General features: G+C 38.6%; 1 protein-coding gene across 6 annotated transcripts; it reads left to right on the forward strand.

Annotated features, from left to right (window-relative positions):
- Nucleotides 1-390: 390 nt before the first annotated feature.
- On the forward strand, nucleotides 391-19,915 carry dazap1 (DAZ associated protein 1). Of its 6 annotated transcripts, XM_077535283.1 has the most exons (14): nucleotides 397-717; nucleotides 4,415-4,455; nucleotides 6,435-6,601; nucleotides 6,939-7,004; nucleotides 9,144-9,251; nucleotides 9,443-9,491; nucleotides 12,098-12,180; nucleotides 14,485-14,632; nucleotides 14,792-14,824; nucleotides 15,065-15,214; nucleotides 15,502-15,666; nucleotides 17,911-18,000; nucleotides 18,695-18,741; nucleotides 19,105-19,250. In XM_077535283.1, the coding sequence occupies exons 1-13, from the start codon at nucleotides 686-688 to the stop codon at nucleotides 18,721-18,723; spliced, it is 1,161 nt and encodes a 386-aa protein (XP_077391409.1). In that variant the 5' UTR covers nucleotides 397-685; the 3' UTR covers nucleotides 18,724-18,741; nucleotides 19,105-19,250. The 6 variants fall into 6 exon arrangements, with proteins under 6 accessions (XP_077391407.1, XP_077391409.1, XP_077391406.1 ...); XM_077535281.1 differs by lacking the exon at nucleotides 18,695-18,741 and having other exon boundaries at nucleotides 391-717; nucleotides 9,147-9,251; nucleotides 19,105-19,915; XM_077535280.1 differs by lacking the exon at nucleotides 18,695-18,741 and having other exon boundaries at nucleotides 19,105-19,914.
- Nucleotides 19,916-20,365: the final 450 nt, after the last annotated feature.

The following is a 20,365-nucleotide window of genomic DNA, read 5'->3' on the forward strand; positions in this document are numbered from 1 at the left end:
ATAAATTACTATCAAATAGTATCTACATTGGAGGGCAGTAGCTCGTCTGAAAGTAAACTACTTGGGATTTGGAATCAACTAGTTCAATTCACTACAGTAGGTAGCAGTGACGCTGTCATTTATTATTATATATATTTTTAATTTCAGGAAAATATTTTCTGTTACATATTTATAAATTACATAATAAAGTTATTCTTTGTTGTAAACTGATCTTTATTTACTTTGTTTTCTTTAATGTTAATAGATACACAATTATGTAAAGGCACATTTATAATAATTTCTTAGACAAATTATACTATTTATTGTCGCTGCGGAGAGTTGGGGGTCGCAAAATATTTTCTTGTTCTGAATCCCGAGGGGGCCAGGGTTGGGGATCCAATCCAGTTTGACACTCATTGAATAACTGACAATGTGAGTGATGTTTCATATTTCCAAGCTTTGTTATTATTTCCTTTGATTATTATTATTTTTGGCATCATCAAGTAAAATGAGCCCCCCCGACTGCTGTGGTGGCGGTGCGGTGTGCCTTTAAAGGCGGTGTACTCTGCAGTGTCGTCATTGCGCAGAGCGGTTTTGAACCAAAAAGCGGAGTGACCTTCCTTCCTTCGTGTTCAGTCTGAGAGGGGCAGCAATCAAGCGAGAAGCCGGCCACAGCTCACGCAGCCCCCTTGCTTTAGTCTCAGAAATGAACAACAATTTAATCGGCGATGAAGTTGGGTAAGTTCCTTCCTACGAAGCGCTCTTACAAGGGATGTCGTCCTTTTCCAAAGTCTTTTTTTTCCAGAACTTGCACTGCCAGCTCTCTAACCGAGCTGTCATCTAACAGCTAGCGTTTGCTAACGAGCTAGGTTAGCTCCAGTAAGTTAGCGACAGCGCTAGCACGTGCAAATATGGGCAAAAAGTGACGTTTTTGCTGGAGGTTACGAATAGGGTAACTTGAGCAGAAATGCCCAACTTAAGCGTTGGCTCCTGCCACTTTGCTTGTCGCGGAAATGTGCCAAAGTGTCACGCTATTCACTTATGCCGGTTGTTGTTTTTGCTCTCGGTTTGGAGCATCTGAGCTAGCCAAGCTAACGTTTGCCAGCGGAGCGCAAGTCAGACTGACTTGGCCAAGAGGACACTTAGCGGGCACCGCGGGGGGTTCGGCATCCGCTCCCAGGCTCGACCTCCACCTTTCGCACTGTCGTCAAGTCTATTCTGGACCACATTGAAATGGAACGAGCTTGATAGTGATGATGCTGAACTGCTCGTGAAGTTGAAGCGTCCCTCCGACCGGGACCACCGTGCTCAGACTGGATACAGCCGGCTCCAGCCCGTGTCATTTTAACGTCAAACGACAAAAGCTCGTATTAAAATACATAAACAAATAAAATGTCGCAATAAGTATTCTGAATTTAGCCTTACTGTTCTGTTTACACATGCCTACTGGCTGCGCTTATGTACTTGACCGCTCGTTTTTGTCTTTTTATACTAATGTGCTCCACTGTACATCTGTGTACTTTACTGTTCCGCCTGTGTAAATGACGGCGTATACTAATGTATTTGACTATAGCGTTGCATTATCACATTAATCAATAATTTTTTTAAAGTTGTACAAACGCTCAGAATTTTACAGATCTACAGCCAGTCCTCCATGAAAGTGGACTAATTCTGTGTTAAAAAAAGAAAAAAAGTTTACTTTGGGAAGCAAAACATCATAGCCAATTTTCTTACAGACCAAACCGAATCATCATTAATTTATGTTTGTGCACTGTCAATTTGAAATAATGTCATGATTTTGAATAAATGTATGCAAATAAAATAATTGTTACATGCAGGCAGCACTATTTGACGGTTAACACTGGTGTACCTGACTCTTTACGCCTGTGTACTCTATCTACTGTTTACATCAGTCTACCTGACTACTAAGTGCACTTATGTACGTGACTGCACTTGTATATCGCTGCCGTCAAGCCGAAACATCTTGAGTCACAATTTGGTAAATTTAATATTTTTTCATAAATCTATACTTTTGGTCATTTTTATGAATTATTGGACAATCTAAAGTTTTAAATGGCTTGCTGACTTTGATGAATCAGTTAATGGTCTCCTGAAAAGTGATGATTATGGAGGTACAACGTTTCTGACCGACAGCAGTGATGTCTGACTGTACAAATACTGTATTGTTTACAGGCGTTTGCTTGACTTTTTACACTGTACCTGACTATTCTAGGCTGTTAGCAGTAGTGTACCTATGTGTACTACTTTACCGTTGCTGTTGGTATACCTGACTTTATGCACTTGTACCTGACTTTATATTGACCTTGCTACACTGTGTGCACCTGTGTACCTGAGCATTTACACGAGTGTCTGTTGACACCTTTGTAAGTGATTGTGTGCATATGTGTACTCTTTCCGCCTGTCTGTTTACATTGCTGTATCTGACTGGGCACCTTTGTTCTTGACTGTATACATTTATGTAGTTGACATCCTCATCAGCCTGACTGTGTACACATTATTTATACAGTGAAGAAAATAAGTATTTGAACACGCTGCTTTTTTTTCTTCTCCACTTTGAAATTATGGAGGGGTCTGAAATTTTCCTCATTAAGTGCATATACACTGTGAGAGTCACAATCTAAAATACAAAATCTGAAAATCAGATTGCTTGATTTTTAAATAATTTATTTGTATGTTACTGCTGGAAATAAGTATTTCAACATGAGACAATAAAGGTTAATATTTGGCATAGAAGCCTTTGTTTACAATTACAGTGGTCAAACATTTCCTGTGGTTCCTTACCAGGTTTGCCCACAACGCAGGAGAAATTGTGTCCCATTCCTCTGTACAGAGCTTCTCTAGATCTCTTCAGGTTTTGGGGCTGTCGCTGAGGGAAAAAAAAAAAAAAAAAAGAGTTTCAGCTTCCTCCAAAGATTTTCTTTTGGATTTAGGTCTGGAGACTGGCGAGGCTACTCCAAAACCTTGATATGCTTCTTACGGTGCCACTTAACTGGCTGTGTGCTTTGATTCATTGTCATGTTGGAAGACCCAACCACGCTCCATCTTCAATGCTCGACTGAGGGAAAGTGGTTGCTGGCCGAAATCTCGCAATACATGGATGGCCCTGTTCCCCTGTTCATCTTCTCCTTAATACTGCACAGTCATCTGTCCCCTGTGCAAAAAACAGCCCCAAAGCATGACACTTCCACCCTCATGCATCACAGTAGGGATGGTGTTCTTGGAATGCTACTCATCCTCTTTCTTGCTCCAAACATGGCAAGTGGGGTTAAGACCAAAAAATTCTATTTTGGTCTCATCTGACTACATGACTTTCACCCATGATTCCTCTGGATCATCCAGATGGTCTTTGCCAAACTTCAAACGAGCCGGGACATGTGCTGACTCGAGCAGGCAACCTTGCGTGCGATGCATGATTTTATACCATGATGTCTTGGTGTATTACCAATAATACCCATTGAAATAATGGTTCCAGCTCCTTCAGGTCATTGAGCAGCTCCTCCTGTGTACTTCTGGGCTGATTCCTCACCTTTCTTGGCATCACTGATACCCCACAAATTTGAGATTTTGCATGGATCCCCGGTCCAAGGGAGCCTAGCCTGACAGTCATCATTCCCATCTTCTATTTTCTGGCAATTGTTCCAATAGTTGTTGATTTTTCCACCAAGCTGCTTGGCAATTGCCCCGTAGGCTATGTGACCCTTGTGGAGAGGTCTGCCGTTTTGTCTCTGATGTCTTTTGAGAGCTCTTTTATTTTGCTCATGGTAGCAGTTGTATTCTGACATTGTGAGGTACACGTTTTTTTTGTTTTTTAATTATCTATTTATTTATTTTATTTTATTTTCTTTTTTTGTACACCTAACCACCTCAAAAAGGTGCTGCAGTGCTAAGTTAGATTAATAAGTGGATCGGTGGTGGACCTTCTGAAGGCACAGTAACAGGTCTTAAGGGCCAGAATTCTTGCTGATTGGCACATGTTCGAATACATATTTCCAGCACTAAAATACAAATAAATTCTTTAAAAAAAATCATAGAATGGGATTTTTGGATTTTTATTTTTATTTTAGAGTGTGAGTCTCACAGTGGACATGTACCTATGAGGAGAATTTCAGACCCCTCCATGATTTCAAAGTGGGAGAACTTGCAAAATCGCAGGGTGTTCAAATACTTATTTTCCTCACTGTATATGTTTCTGTATACCTGACTGTGTACACATGTGTACTTGACTGTTTGCACCTGACCGTTGTACAATGATGTATTTGACTACCTGTGCACGTGTTTGAAAGCGCTATATAAATAAAGTTGAGTTGACCTGCTCACACTTATGTAGTTGACACTTTACATCACCGTACTTGCCCTGACTGTTGACACTTTTATCTGTACAGTAACTCTGAACTTATTTATTTTTTCTTTGTAGAAAATTATTTGTTGGTGGGCTGGACTGGAGCACCACACAAGGTTGGTCTTACTATATACTTATATACTTACTATATCTTAATGTAATTTTAAGCAGGTGAATGCTCAGCTAATTTGCATGCTACATGTTGGTAATAAAACGGCTATTTGCCTCCGGGGCAGAGTGGCACAATTTGTTGTCATAGAAGAGAAGCTGGCTTCTTGCTTATTAGGACTGGAAAAGGTTATCTGAAAGCATGCAAAATTGCTGTGTAATTTTTCTTAGGTAACCAAAAGCAGAGCTGAATGTTCAAATTATACTTGTTTTAAAATATTTCTTGTGGGGGCCCTCAAATTACGACGGTGTGACAGCATATTGAACTTAGGAGCATTCTTATTGAAAGGAACACAATACTTAAGAAAAACTAACCAGATATTCTGTGAAATGTTTAATTTCAACTCTTACCTGGGGAAAAAAATGTCAGTGTTTAGCGATTATGATTTTATAGCACTTTTTATGAATATTTTTGCGTTAAGTACTGTATCGGCCATTTGGACCGTCACATGATCATCGTGACGTATCGCATGCGTAAAATAGACATTGAATGACTTGGCTGCCAGTGACAACAAAGAACTCACGAGTAATTATAGCGTCCCACGGTGGACATCAAAGGCGGAATTACGCCTTACAGTAAAGAAGCACTTTTTTAAAAGCAGTACAGCCACGGAGGACTCGCCAAAGATTTGTTTCCAACCGAAAGCCGGATGAAACTGGCAGATCCAGCCGCCGGGGAGTCGAAGTGGACGGTAAACATCCAGGTGACTTCTACTCTACTTGGCTAAGCTACATGTCGTGTTCTAAGCACGCTTTAGCCCACATTGGGAACGGCCACCCCCCACCGCCCCACCCCCACGTGGAATGACATGCCTGACGTGTTGAGGATTTTACTCTGAACAGAATTGGCGCAGAATTTGGAATCGAAGACGGTCTTTTTCTTGCCAATTAAGTCAGCAAACTCCCATTGAAATGAACGAAGGTGGATTCCGGTTACGCACTGGATACGTCATTACGTATGTTCGTATTTTGATACTTAACCGGTTTATAAGAAAATTCAGGGAATAAGATGCCAGAGATATTTGAACTTTTATTCGTTGTACACAATGCCTAATCCAATACTGGCAAATGAGTTATGTCTTGTAGCGCTTGAAAAAATCTTAGGCAAAATTGAGCCATTTGAATAGGTATTTTGTTTAATATAATCTACAATAATTGCGGTAACGCACGAATGACTGTGACAAGGCTTTACTCATCATTGGAATAATATATAAAGCTTTTTTTTTTTTTTTCAGGACTCTAAATTCTTCAGTGACCTTTTGACATAAGAGAAATTTGAGCGGTTTAGAATCTTGCTCAATTTATGTGACTCTTGATAAAAATGACTGGTTACACAACCTCCTCAGAGATGGTCTCGCCTGTGTCAAACTCTTCTCTGGTGCGTTCTTGTTTGACCACTGTGTTACTTTGGACGTGTGTGTGTCTTAACGGCAGTGTAGCATAGAGATCACAACTTAGCACAGCTCTGTGGAACTCAGCTTGGCATTGTCCGCAGGGCTTACCAGCAATAAGAAAAGCAATTACAGGCTCCTCATTTGTTGAAACTTGCTCACTTCGACTCAGTGGGTGTGTGCTGGCATTTTAGGGCTGTGGCGTGTGCTTGCTGCTATGCAACATGACATTAGGTCAGTCCTTTAGGAATTTGGATTCTTGACGTCTCTCTTTTCATATTTTGTTGCATTTCTTATAAAAAGCATTAATTAATTACAATCAAGAAAAGTAATTTATAGCTGTTATTTTGCCTTTGAACACCTGCGCTGAAGGTGTTTTCCAAGCCTCATTTATCTTGTTGAAAGCATGCATCTACCCCTCGTGTTCAGAAGACAAACAGAGCTGAGTCATGTCTTTCATAATAATTTCACATATGCAGGGCTGCTGTGTTTGTGTGTGTTTTATCATTCATTTCTTTTTTATCTTCTTCCCTCAGAAACCCTGAGAAACTACTTTTCACAATATGGGGAAGTGGTAGATTGTGTTATAATGAAGGACAAAACGACTAATCAGTCGCGAGGCTTTGGTTTTGTCAAATTCAAAGACCCCAATTGTGTACGGACAGTGCTGGAGACAAAGCCTCATAATTTAGATGGCAGAAATGTAAGTATTTCACATGAAAGGACTCCTGAAACAATGTATGCGCATATTTTAAGAACTGTATAGCTGTAACCAGTTAAACTGTATTTGATTTTTTTCACAGTTGCTAGATGTTGTTTTTTTATGTAGAACACATGCTTCTTGAAAAGACTGGCATTTGTTTTGCACAACGAGACTTACCTGTTCAAAGTCAAATTGACTCATTTGGAAGTTTACGTTGCAGTTCTCTCTGCATAGAAATGCTCTTAGTTTTCTGAACTGTTTCACCGTAAATGTTTATCAAACATTCATTCAAATAAGCCAGTGCGAATGGTTAAACATTTCCTCTCTGTGCTGTCAGATTGACCCGAAGCCATGCACTCCTCGAGGAATGCAACCTGAAAAGTCTCGAACGAAGGAAGGCTGGGTAAGGAGAATCTCGTTTCTTCTGGCCAGACAATGCTAGATGCGTATGCTGCAATCATAGATCAATTATACTTATTATTGTTTAGCCACAAGTTCCACAACTGGATACGAAACAGCCAAGGATGAAATTTATAAACAAAAAAACAAAAAATGTTTTCATCGGATTTGTTTTTGCGCAGTCATGATTGCATAGTTGTGTTAACTAAGCAATTAACCGACCAACCAATTAGAAAACCGCACCGCTGGCATCGGGCCAAAACCTCCTATAATCAAAATATTCAATTTCCCCCAATACCCCCCCCTCCACAAATTGATACAAATGGTCTGCCCCTCTATGTGCTATTTTGTATTATTATTATTATTATTTTTTTTTTTTTTAAATTATTGACAAATACAAAGTGTTGAAAATGGCTTTGGCGATTTAAAAATAATAATGACTCGGCAATCATGCATTTTTTTGTATTTTTTTTGTTTTTGGTTACCTGGAAAGTTGCCTTTGGAGATGTGAGGATTCTACTCTGTGCCAGCGAAATACAGAGATTCACCGGTATTTGAATTTCTGCTCATACTCAGACTCCTACAAATGCTTTGATAATATGACACCTTATACCTGTCATATACTAAAAATAAAAATTATGTCCTCCCTGAGAATGCAGTGTGCAATATTGCAGATAATGAACAGCTCTTCAAAAAGAATCATACTTCATTCTGTTTGTATTGACACTCCCAGTTGAAGTTTACTGTTCAAATAACACAACTTGAAGAGACTTAGGCCTTGTGTACTTAAGCAAACACATAGCTTAGATTTGCAAAAGTCCACTAGCTTAATGCTAAAACATAATGCAAAATGCTGTAGATTAATATTATCGGTGTTGAAGTATAAACTTTTGAAAAATCAATATTCAAACACAAACAGCTCAGCAACATCTATAGAAGGATGTTGAAACAATTGTCAAAGGCTTATGACATTGTTTCTGCTCTGCAAAAAAATGAGTTAACCACAACTCGATTAGGTTTTATATAGTATAATAATTCAAATAAAACAACTTTAAAAAAATTTTTTTTTATAGAGCTTATATAAAAAAAACTGCACTATTGCTAATATATTGAATATAAAACAAGTTACAACATAAAATAAAATATTAGGGTTACATTTGAGTCAAGTTTATTCCATGTTTAGTAAAAGCTTGTTTTGTGTTTTTTAACAATATTTGTGTGTGTATATATGAAGTGCTGCATTTGGATGAAGCTCGTGCCATGTAGAATCAACAATATTTGATTAAAATGAAATTCAGCTTCACCAAGATAACAAGACATAATGACGTCATCAAGTAGCGGTATTCGATATTGGCGAGTCCGCAAATGTTATGCACGTAAAGGTGATGCACTTGTACTGATGTATCTGATGAAAGTGTTGCTTCCTAATTGCTACCGATTTGTGAATTCTTTTTCTCGTACATGCATCTCTTAGGGTTAAAGCTCACTTTTGATTAACATTGTAATTTGTAGTGGTGTGGAACAGGACTGCACTAAGCTGTTTCTTTTATTTTGATGTTTTAGCCACATGAAATGAGTGAAGTTTGAAACAGCTGCTGAATATGTGCCTTATGAACAAGAATCACATTTATCTCATTTCTAACTACTTAATAGTTGTGATTTCTAAAATGCGTTCCTTCAAATGTCTTCAAGGAAAATGAAAGTAAGGTGAAAATAAATTGTTCCATTGGCCCGCCACTTGGGGGTTACAGCCAGTAGCAGATGAGTAATTGCCTTTTGTCACATATTTGTCTGCGAGCATGGGCTCTGAATGTCGGAGGCTATTGTGAGTGAGGTCCTTTTGGTCCTCAATGTTTTCAAAAAGATGCATTTGATTGAAGTCTTGCTTGTCGGAGCAGCCTCGTGCCTTTACAGTTTGAGTGCAGCACAGTGCGCTTGTGCCGAGAGAGAGTGGAGGAAGCCGTGTTCCCTGATCTGTGGAGACTAGTGTTTGCATTGACATGACATGTTAAGAATTATACCCCAGGGCAAGAGGAGAACCTAATTTCTTCTGCACTGCCTGAATAGATGATGGCTAAGCGGCCCTTCCCAGAGGGATCCTTGAACAGACACTGTAATCCATACACTCCTTGTTTTCTTTCAGAAGGGCAGCAAAGCCGATAGCAATAAATCGAAGAAGATATTTGTAGGTGGAATCCCCCATAACTGTGGCGAGCCTGAACTCAGGGACTATTTCAATAGGTTCGGAGCGGTGAGTATTGTCAGTGACATAATCACTTCATAGTGGCGTTATGACTGTTTGGACACATTCACAATTCATACTAAAGTAATGAAAAAGAACGTAATAGAAAAAAGTAATTTGATATTTGTCTTAATTTAAGGTTAACAAAGAACCTTGTCTGCTTTTCTAAATGGTCATTGTTTCCCTTTGTCCAATTCAAGGTCACAGAGGTGGTAATGATCTATGATGCGGAGAAGCAGAGGCCCCGAGGTAAAAGCTGATCCCGTTTCCCCCCCCCCTCCCCTTTTCCTCCATACCTTACCATCTTAAATCTAATGACAAACTATTCTGGCCCAAAGAGAAACAGACCATTCAACTGTGGAAATTACATTCACTTTAATCACTGCAGTCCTGTGTGTGTGTGTGTGGGGGGGGGGGGGGGGGGGGGGACTCCTTTTGAGGTCATACCAAGCTATCATAGTGTTCACAAAATTGTATAACTTATGAATTGTAGTCAAGAAGAAGACATCAAATGGTGTCTCAAAAATACCCCTTAGCCTCGCTCAGATGGACCCTTTCGTATAAGTGTATTTACTATAGTGTAATTTTAAAATATTTCAATTTGACCTTCAATGTGACAAGAGAATGATGCACACATTCCTCAATTAAAATTATCTTGATTAAATGTGATTGAATATATTTTTTTAAGAATTCATACCATTTCGGGGGGAAAAGTAAAAATTATTGTACATATGTACTGTGTGCACAGTATAATTTACACTATATTAAACCCATAGTTTCTAATTTTGAGTTTTTAAGTAGAACCTCAGATCAGGTTTCTTAACACAGTTGTATTTACTACTTCTGCTACAACTGTTTAACTTTTTTAAATCAAGAGAGCAGAGTCAGAGAATATAAAACAGTAGCCTTGCCTTGAGCAAAACAGAAAGCAAAAAGTTAAAGGCAAGATGCTTTGGGAGGCAAAGCATCAACTAAAAGTGGAAACATTTGAGGCAGCCAGATGGTCAACATGCAAAAGGCGCTGAGAACAGTTTGAATTCCAAAGGGGGATTTGACCTTCAAAGGGGTCTCAGTGATGAAGGTGATCTTGTGTTTCACAAGAACAAAGGTTTTTGTGTTTGCATTCAAAACGTTCTCCTCATGAACTGTCACTGAGAGTAGAAGTCGTTTAATCACAGAATTGCATCTAGTGAAATCCTACATGTATACAGTAGTGCCGCTTTGTGCGTGAATTGCTGACTGGGATTCAGACTAGCCACCGGCAATGTTGGTGTCAGCCTCTGTCCAGTGAGCTCCAGTCACATCTGTTTCATCTACATTTGTCCTACATAGCAATGATGCTGCGACCAGTGACCCACAACATGTTCTGTGTTTCTGTTCTTCCTTCATTCATTTGCCCTCTGTTGGGAAAAACAGAAGAGTTTGTCATTGGAATTTAACATGATCTAATGCACCAGTCTTTAACGTAGCTTAAACACATTAAATTCATTGGATGTTTAGTCTTGGAATAAGTTTTCTTCACCTTGATTTTGCACACAAAGGATACATGTAGCCTACCTTAAATGTTATACTATGTTTTCCCATATGTAGAAATTTTAAGTATTTTTGCAAGTGAGCCCTTTCTATTTTTCTTTTCCTCTGTGCCCCTTCTCCTTGTGAATTGTTTGAATGTGATTAACTGTGTCTCTTAAGAATTGTCTTTTCTCCTTTAGGTTACTGTGCATTGATTGGTACCACAGAGGTACAGGCCAATAAAAAAAAAAAAAAAAAAAAAAGAGGCAAAAAAGCCCAAACATCCAATTGGTTATTGGGGTGTATACAGAGTCGTATCTGTTTTGAATCAAGCTGATGAAGGTCTTTTTATCCTTTCATTTGAACAAATTAACATTGCATTTAATTGTTAGATGGCAAGCAGAAATGCCACTAAATTGAGTTAGTGTTGACCCAAGATGCTTTCCATTTTGAGTAACTAGGATCATAGTGCGGTTCCAAATTCAGATTGAGGACATTGGCAGATGTTATTAATATCATTAGGCCACACAACTTGGGGATGCTTGGCTGGAGGTCTCTGAAATCTCTGTTTGTTGTCTCTCAGGATGTTTAAGCGGATTCAGGTTAGGTCCCCAAGTAGAGATGGGTTCTCAACCTAGTTCTGCCAAAGTAGAAAGTTAATCTAATTGAAAGTAGATCGCAGTGGCACTTCGAAAAGTATTGTCACAGTTAACAGATAAAGTCCCCCCCCCCCCTTCAGTCTACAAGACTATATGTTACATGTCAGTTTTTTCGTGTGTGTTCCTGATTGTCTTTGTATATGCCCCTTGAAAAATTAAATTGGGAGACCAGTTATGGCCTGTATCTTTGTGTTATCATTTGTAGTGTTTTATTATTCAATTTTGGCTTATCCTGGCTGACTCAAAAGTAAAATATTAAATTTGGGAAAGCTTGGAGAAAGCTTTAGGCATACTACAGTTTGTGTTTCTCCATATTTTTGTAATGCATTAACAATGGCTGCCACAAGTATGTGCTCCAAAGCAAAATACCCAGGACAATTCAAGGTGGGGTTTGGATGAAACAGCATAAAATATGTCGATGTATTAGTTTTGTAATAGTCACAAATTCTTCATGTCAAACAATGACTTAATTCTCAGTGTTCCAGACTAATGTTTACTTGAAACCACCAAGCTGTATCATCTTGTATCTCATGTTGTTTTGTGTTTGTGCGACGTCATCCAAACCCCAGGAGCCTCTTGCTCAATCTTGACAGATCCTCACTCTGCCGAATCCCAATACTGTTCTTCATCTTGTGTTGTCACAACCCCCCCTGCTACCTTGATTCACTCTTCGTCGTTGGCTAGGTTTTGGATTTATTACTTTCGAGGCCGAACAATCAGTGGACCAGGCTGTCAACATGCATTTTCACGACATCATGGGCAAAAAAGTGTGTAGTTGTAGTTTTATTTTAACCTTCAGATCAAACAGAGGCTTGGGCGACTGACTTTACAGAACAGTATCATGTGACGCGGTTACTTACAATTGAGCTCATTTCTAAGTTTGACTCACATGGCAGAATTTTACAATTGGGGCTTCTTAATTTATGCTTAACAAAAAAAAAAAAAAAGTATATTCTCTATCCACCGACAAATGCTGTCATGTTTTGGTATTTCTGATCTTGTCGCCTAAGGCTCTGTTTAAAAATGACCACTCCTTTAGGATGTTAGGTGTAATTTAGTTGACCTAACAGTTTTATTCTCAGTAGTAATTTGTTACAAAAAAAAATGTTCAATTGTTCATGTATTTCTAATGACATAATTGGAATTCAATAAATGCAAATCATTCACAGCCCACTGAACTACAGAATATAATTCACCTAAAGGATTGGTCAAATCAGTTCTGTTTTCTTTGGTTTTTTGATATTTGGTTGGCAGGTCACTTCCTCGTCAACATGTCTTCTTTTTCGTTTAAAAACAAACCAAAAAAAAAAAAAACCTCAGTGACCTCAATCAAAGAATCTCCATACTGTGTCCATGTGCCTATAAATACAAAATTTTGCAGGTCTCTGTCACAGTTGAGAAATTAGATGATAAAAAAAAAAAAAAAAATGTTGCTTTCATGGTGTGTGCTAGATGGTTTGTGTTTAGCGTGGATAAGTGAATCAGATTATGGGTAGCTTGCCACTGGAAGAAAATAAGTAAATGATTCGCGCAGTTTTATGGGACAAAAATCTCCCACCTGGAGCCTCGTTTGAATAAACGTAGTGTGTTTATAGCCTATATAGTTCAGATTAGCCTAATGCAGTTATAGCAACTGTGTTTACACTTAAAAGTGGCAATTGACTCAATGTAGTTTTTTTGTTATTATGAAATTAATGACTCACAGTAGGCACCTAGGATATCTTAATTAAAATGTTCCTTTCTATCTCTTTGGTAATGGATTTAGCTCAACCTGTAAACTCTCCTTAGACACCCCCCTTGACTTTGCCCTAATTTTCCACAGGCATCAAGGCTCAACTTAATCCATTGTTCTTGACTTGACATTACCTTACGCTGGGACTTGAGGGAGCTTGGGGGAGGTATGAGTTACAAAATTAGAAAATGGAGCACATCAAACTGAGGAACAAATCCCAGTTCTGCTGTTGGGGACTTTACAGAAGTCATGGTATCCATCACACGAAGCTGTGATGCCCACGGGAGAAAGTGCTCCGGTAGCTGCCGGCGGCAGCGGGGCCACTACCAGACGCGCGCGCGTAATTGGGTCGACAGAGAAAAAAGAGAGGCGGCTGGGGTTGCCAGCAACACCTTAAAGATGGGTGGAATTTGTGATTCATTTTCCTCCTGCAAGGTGACCCCAATAACTCAAGCTCTCAGTCTATTTCGGGTTGGCTCCCCGTTAGTCTCTGCCCGTTTCCTTGAGCTGGTTAACTGTTTGTTGCAGCGCCTTGTCGTCTCGTTTTTCCCCAATTCAAAATGTGTTTTCAATGTACTGTAAATGCATCGATAGGAAAATAGATAAGATATGCAGTATAGGGTTGGTGAACTATTTATTTATTTATTTATTTATTTACTTTAATCACAATCAAGTAACAAATAGAACACAGAAAGCGCATGATCATTAGTATTTGTGGTTTTATTGTGTCATGTCACTTTACATTTTTTGACAAAATTTAAACTTTTGACACAGTATGAAGATTCAATTTTATAACTGAAAATTGTTCATTTGTTCTATCTGCATGTTTACCTTATATTCTGTTTGAATTGAGATACAATTTTCTCTTTACATCCATCCCCCTTAAAACATATTCCAAATAGAATAAATTGAGATTCTTCGTATGCATTAGATGGAGAAAGGTAAGTTGTAATTTTACATTAGAGTACTATCATTTTTATAGAAGGCAGTTCATTGAGAAAAAAAAATTCTATGTTTCTCAGGTACATTAAATGTTCAAATAAAAACATGTTTACATTTTAAAAGTCTTACATTCGTATTGAATTGAAATTTATTTATTTATTTTTATGTAACCTAACAATTTGATTTGTAGTACCTGAAACACATAGCTGTACTTCTCTCCTGGTTACACAATAATTTTGATTTAGGCATTCAATCTATGCTATTGTCCTAAAGTGAAACATTTGAAATTGGCCCCAAACAGCAAGATTTAGGTCTTAAAATGTGGGTTAGGACAGTTCTGACTTCTCGGTCATTTACTGGTGTTACCAAATGTGTCTTCCTTGTCCTTTTTGTCCAGGTTGAAGTCAAGAAGGCAGAACCCCGAGACAGTAAAGCTCCTGGTCAGCTAGGCCCAGGACTGTGGGGACCCAGGAGCATCTTAAGTGCAGCTAATGGTTGGCCAGCACAGCCTGCCCAGGGTTGGCAACACCCCTATGGGCCACAGGGTGAGTGTAAAGAAACAGACATTACAGTATTAGTGTTTGGAGTAAAAGCTATTTTCTGTGAAGCTTGTAAGCTCAACTGGATTTTGCACAAGTGTCTACTTTTCAGATGACATTTTTTCTCTTTGTCTAAAGTATTGTCTTATTATTTTGTCCCTGAAGGCATTTGGGTTTCCACTACTGGCCAACCTATAGGTAGGGTCTCAGCCTCCCCTTGCCAACAACAGCAACCAAATATTTGCTTATGTTCTCTCCATGTAATAATGACTTAAAATCAAGTTAGATTTACTTTATGACAGCAAACATACTTCAAATGAAGTCCTTGCACACTGTAAACTGCTTATTAAAATGTTATGCCAGCAGTCCTAATTGTAAACTGTCATAGCACATATGTCTGGTTGAATTGATGTGAAATGTTGTTCTTTAATTGATCAGGTGGTTATGGACCTCCATTAACAGCAGGCCGGGGAACCCCCACGCAGCCCCCTTCACCTTTTAGTGCATTCCTGGTCACCACCCCAGCGGGCAGCTTCGCAGCACCTCAGGGCTACCCTCCGCAGGGCTTCAGCACAGCGCCTCCATTTGGTGAGTGAGGCTAAACACGCTCAGTGCAACCACATACAGGATTGTTACATGATATTGTAGTTTGAAAATGTACATTAAATGAAATTATACAGTAAACAAAACACATTGTATAACTAATTCATTGTAGCTTCTGAAACTCGTCTTAATTTTATATATCTGCTGAGGTACCCCATTTTTTTCCTCAATAGAATGTAGGAGGCACTTACACAAGACATAGTATGACGAGTTGGATGTCCAAATTATGATGAGAGAAAAGTCATTAAGTGTATATTTTTAATGTGTAACAGGTTACAGTTTTGGCACTCCTCAAGCAGAACAGTATGTTCAGCAGGTTCCTCCTCCACCTACTACTCCAGGAACTGCAACGTTGGGCTTTGCTCCCACCACTACACCAACTCAGGACTTGAGCAAAGCTTCCTCTGGGCAGCCTGACTTTCCATATAGTCAATATGGTAAGAAAAGTTTTGTGCTTGTTGCTCTTCCATAACTCTTTAGCTCCCATTTTATTTTTTTTATACACCTAAGTAGACCACTGTGCCACTAGATCAATTTTGGTCACAACTACAGTTCTTTTTAATGTGTTATTGACATCATAAACACAGAGGTTATCGAAATAATTTACCATTAACTTAAACACGTCACTTGAACCCCACTCCCACCTGAGTTGTGAAGTGGCTGTCATTTGTGTAAGGTTTCTCCAGCACGGCTGTGGTTGTGTAAAAAGGTTGCGAGGTGTTGGTTTAAATTAGATCATCCTGTCTTGTAATGCTTGTTGTTTTAGCGCTTTCATTTCATTCTTGACAGATTGCTTACATCCAACATTATAGAAGTACTTATGCCTTGTAGTTCTTGCCTCCCGAACACTCAGTTCTCCTTTTCAAGAGCCTTGTTGACTTCCATTTGTTGTCTCGGCATATTTGCCATACACAATACCGACATGAAACCACTTGGATTTCAGCTTGATCAGTCTTAATGCTTAAATGCCTTTCAACATTTTTCAACATGTCTGGAATTTGTTCATACCAGACTTGCGTGCCTCTAACTGAGAAGCAAACATTATTCACTTGCTATGCGTGCCGATTTTACATCTTTCTAATCATGTGTCATTTTGTCTGCATTGTTAAACCATATCCCTTTGTGTGGGATGTCTTTTTTTTTTTCCTTCTTTTTTTTTTGTCGTCTTTTGAGCTTGTCTGTTGTTTAACATTACCTTTGGAGATGTTAAGCAAGTGAGGCTTTTGCCAATTTTTAGTAAGCACAAAAAAATAGCACGGCTTAATTTCAGCTTTTCCATATTACTTTTTTTTTGCTCTATGGAATTGTAATTAAGAAGTTTCTTGGTGCAAGGTAATGTTCATCTTTTATACTTAGTTACATAAATATTGTCAGATAAGGGGCAATTATGTAAGAGAAGTAAGTATTTTCACAGACCAGACGACCTCACTCAGTTATCCATTCATGTGCTTTTGTTTCCTGTTTGAATGTCTTTTGCACTCGGCCTTTTCCGCATCCCCAGGCCTCCACTTACACTTAATAGACCAAAACCTGCATCACAAGTTTGTTTTATTTTTTCCCCAAACCCTAAAAGTTCCAATTTAATATTTTACTGGCTAAATCTCACAGGTCTGCTGAGATCATTTGTTTAAAAAAAAAAAAGACCCCTGTGGTTGAATTAGATCAGGTCCAAAGAAAAGGGCTTGTGCATCTTTAACATTAACATCGGAGCTAATAACAGTAAGTGAAGTAAATGTCCCCTAATGCCAGTAAATTTCTGCCAATGAACCCTCATTTGGCATGGCACCAAACAAAAACCTCTCATGCACATTTGACAACCACACCACAATTTTTATGTACACCCGTTTATGATGCTATCATATACAGTTGCACGTTAACATCAATAAAAAACCCACCCCAGAATCATATTCAGTCGCCAGTTTAATAGGCTAAAGATAAATCGCTAATTTATTTGGCTGTCATTAATGAATGATTAAAATGGTATAATGGCATGTTGCCCACGCCAGTCTTTCATATCAAAGTGCGCTCTCATGCCCCCCAACCCCCACCACCAGACACAAAGCCTTTAATGCTGCATCAAAGCAAACAACTGTGGCGACATCATCTTCCCTTCTCAAAGGTCTTGGAGCCGTTCAGTTTGATTCAATAAAAAAAACGAACTGAGTACGTGGTGAAGTAGACGGAAATTAGAAATCAATACGTGCTTATTTTCATGGCTTATGCGAGCCGTAGCGAAGCATTAGCCTACTGCTAACCATTTTAACAAAACAGGCTTACTCAAATGTATGCAACCTATGTAATGTTACTCATTGTTTAAACCAACGCTTATCTTGAGGTGACATAAGAGTGACAAAAGGGCGAGTTTTATGACACTTGTTACAATTCATGTGTCCAGAGTAAATATTGGTTCTCAAGATATTTTCAACACTTTACAATTGTTAACATCTCAAAATAAAACATGATGTGGAGATAGAGCAACCGATTTTGTGGACAAATGTGAAAAGTGACTATGTGCAAAAATACTGACCTCAAGGACCCAGAGGAGTGACATCTGACCCGATAGAAGTGTAGAGCCAGAAAATGAGTACAACTGTTAAGCTGTCAAGTTATAGTAAGAGGGATACTAATTAGTTGGCCAGTATAAGGGTTCAGTCATCGTGGTCTCCTCGTCTCCCTGATAGGCTTGGGTAACTACCCTCAGGAGCCCTCTGCCTACGGACCAACGCGTCCTCACACTTATGGTCAGGATGATCAGGGAGGATGTAGTGCAGGTAGGTGCCAGCATCATATTCTCCAACCACAAAAGTAGCTTTTCTTCACTACTTTAGTGTCTGTACTAAGACAACAAACTGATTCTTTGCTTCTTTTGCACAGTATTTTGTGTGTACATTAAAATTCATGCATGTATAATAAAACGTGGCCTTTGGTTGTGAATGAATTTGAATGTAATTTGCAATCAAATTAACTGTCAGAGCTCTAAACGTATTGTCTCCCTCAGTGGCTGCTGCTCTACTATACAAAAACAAATCCTATTTTTGTTTGTCTTGTCTGCAGTGCTGTTCAGCTTACAAAAAGGATGATCTAATAGTCAGAAATATAGTATGTTTGGCTCAGTTATGTTAATGTAGTACTATTTACCCGACTCTTTACCTTCCGCGTCCTTATACCACAACATAGGTGAAGCCATTTAAAAACCATTACAATAAGACAACAGTCTAATGGTCTTTGGATTCACATTTGTACCTTTGACTTGATCCTAAAGAGTTCCAAAATTTGTTTTCTCTCTCTCTCTCGCATCAGTTCATGTTACTCCCTTTCCAGTTAGTATAGTGTTTCATGTATCTGTGTTTGTGACCTAGAAAATCTCAATCTGATGAAAAGAAAGTAAAATGAACCATAACCAGCAAAATTGAGCGACTACTGGACTTTCTTTACTGGGTGTCACGATTCTCATCCAATTTGCAGAGTGTTGGTGCCACCAAGTGTCCAAATAGAAGAATGTCAAGGAATAGGTCAGGATGTTTTTTTTATTTTTATTTTTTTGCCCTTAGGAGGCATGAAGGCCTAACAGTTTATCTGTAGCTAGCCAGCCAATATGTAACTAATATTGAATTTCAACTATAGTATAACTATACAAACTTTTGCACTGGTAGTACTGGTACAGGATTTTGTCGCACCCTTTTTTGGCGATGTACATGACCATATTTGCTGATGTATGGCTGTCTCAATTTCCATACTGTAGTTATGATGTAAGGATTGACAGTGACTCAAGATATTTGCAAAATATTTTACTTTAACAAGGACTCTGCGCCAAGTAGCGGCTGACAAAACAAATAAATTTTTCCTGTTGCTTCAAATCTTCTCATCCACCGCAGGCTACGCTCAGGACCTGACTGCATTCAGCCACACCTTTGCAGACCCTAGTCAAACAACGGCCTCGTATGGCTCAGCACAGCCCATCACTGCGCCACAGTCCGCCGCCAGTGCGTTTGGAAGAGGGCAGAACCACAACGTACAAGGCTTCCATCCGTATCGACGTTGACTGTCACTTTGGGACAGGGATGTTATGTAAAATTCTACACAAAAATGATCTGGGGGAGAAAGGAGTCAGGGAAATGTGTGTCGGATTGTTCTTTGGATTATTTTGAATGCGCAGTGTGAAATGGAAACCTCAGTGAAAGTAGGTCTTCCAGTTTGGTCAAAAGAGTTGTAAAAATATTTTTCTTTACCTAATTTAAGGAAAATTCATCTGAAAGATGCTTTTATGTCCAATACTTCAACAATGTTTTATAGTAGAACTAAAACTACTTTGCAATAATTTTGATTGTCACATTGAACACTAGCACATAGATTATATGGAAAAAGAGTTGCATATAAATATGTATATTTATGGTTGACACAAATGAAAACAGGGTTTTGCATTTCCCCAGCTTTAAATTCTAGGGAAATTGTTTTTGTTTGGTCAATATTGTTTACTTTCTGAGCCTTTCAAGTTTGTTTGAAATTGAGATTATAGATATATATTATACACAAACTGTGCAATTTTTTAAAAATGAATTTTGTACTAAAATGTACACTGCTTGTTTTTGTTTTTATTTAAAGATGTAGACTTCCCTCAGGTGGCTGTTTTGGGTGCGTTTTGCACTTATGCAAAAAGGACAAATTATTATTAAAAAAAGAAAAGAAAAAGTTTTAAGGATGTGATTTGTCCACTTCATTTGTTTTTGAATGTTTATTAAGGAACCGCTGCTAATCTAAGATGTTAGTTGGGTAAGTATCTCTATACATGGTGTGATAAGAGAGGGAGGGGAAAAAAAAAAAATAATAATAATCCCTAAGCGCAGTCCCTGGAGCCAACGTTCAAGCTGCAGTGTCACTTTGCCTTTTCACCTTTCCTGACATCACCAAGACTTTACAATATAACCTAATTTGTTATTAAAGGAAAAAAAAAAAAGGCATTCAAGAGGGGATGAATGCAAGTTTTAATCTTTTCACCCAATCTGAAGCGCTTCGACGAGTTGCTCCATTTCGTCTTTTAAAAGTTGAACACCCACTGGTCTGAATATAGGACTCACTGGCTAGCCGATAGGCCAAGACTTTTTTTGGGGGTGAAAAAAAAAAGTCACGAGGCCGCCA

Source organism: Festucalex cinctus, chromosome 10, assembly GCF_051991245.1.
Source record: "Festucalex cinctus isolate MCC-2025b chromosome 10, RoL_Fcin_1.0, whole genome shotgun sequence".
NCBI classification, from domain to species: Eukaryota; Metazoa; Chordata; class Actinopteri; order Syngnathiformes; family Syngnathidae; genus Festucalex; species Festucalex cinctus.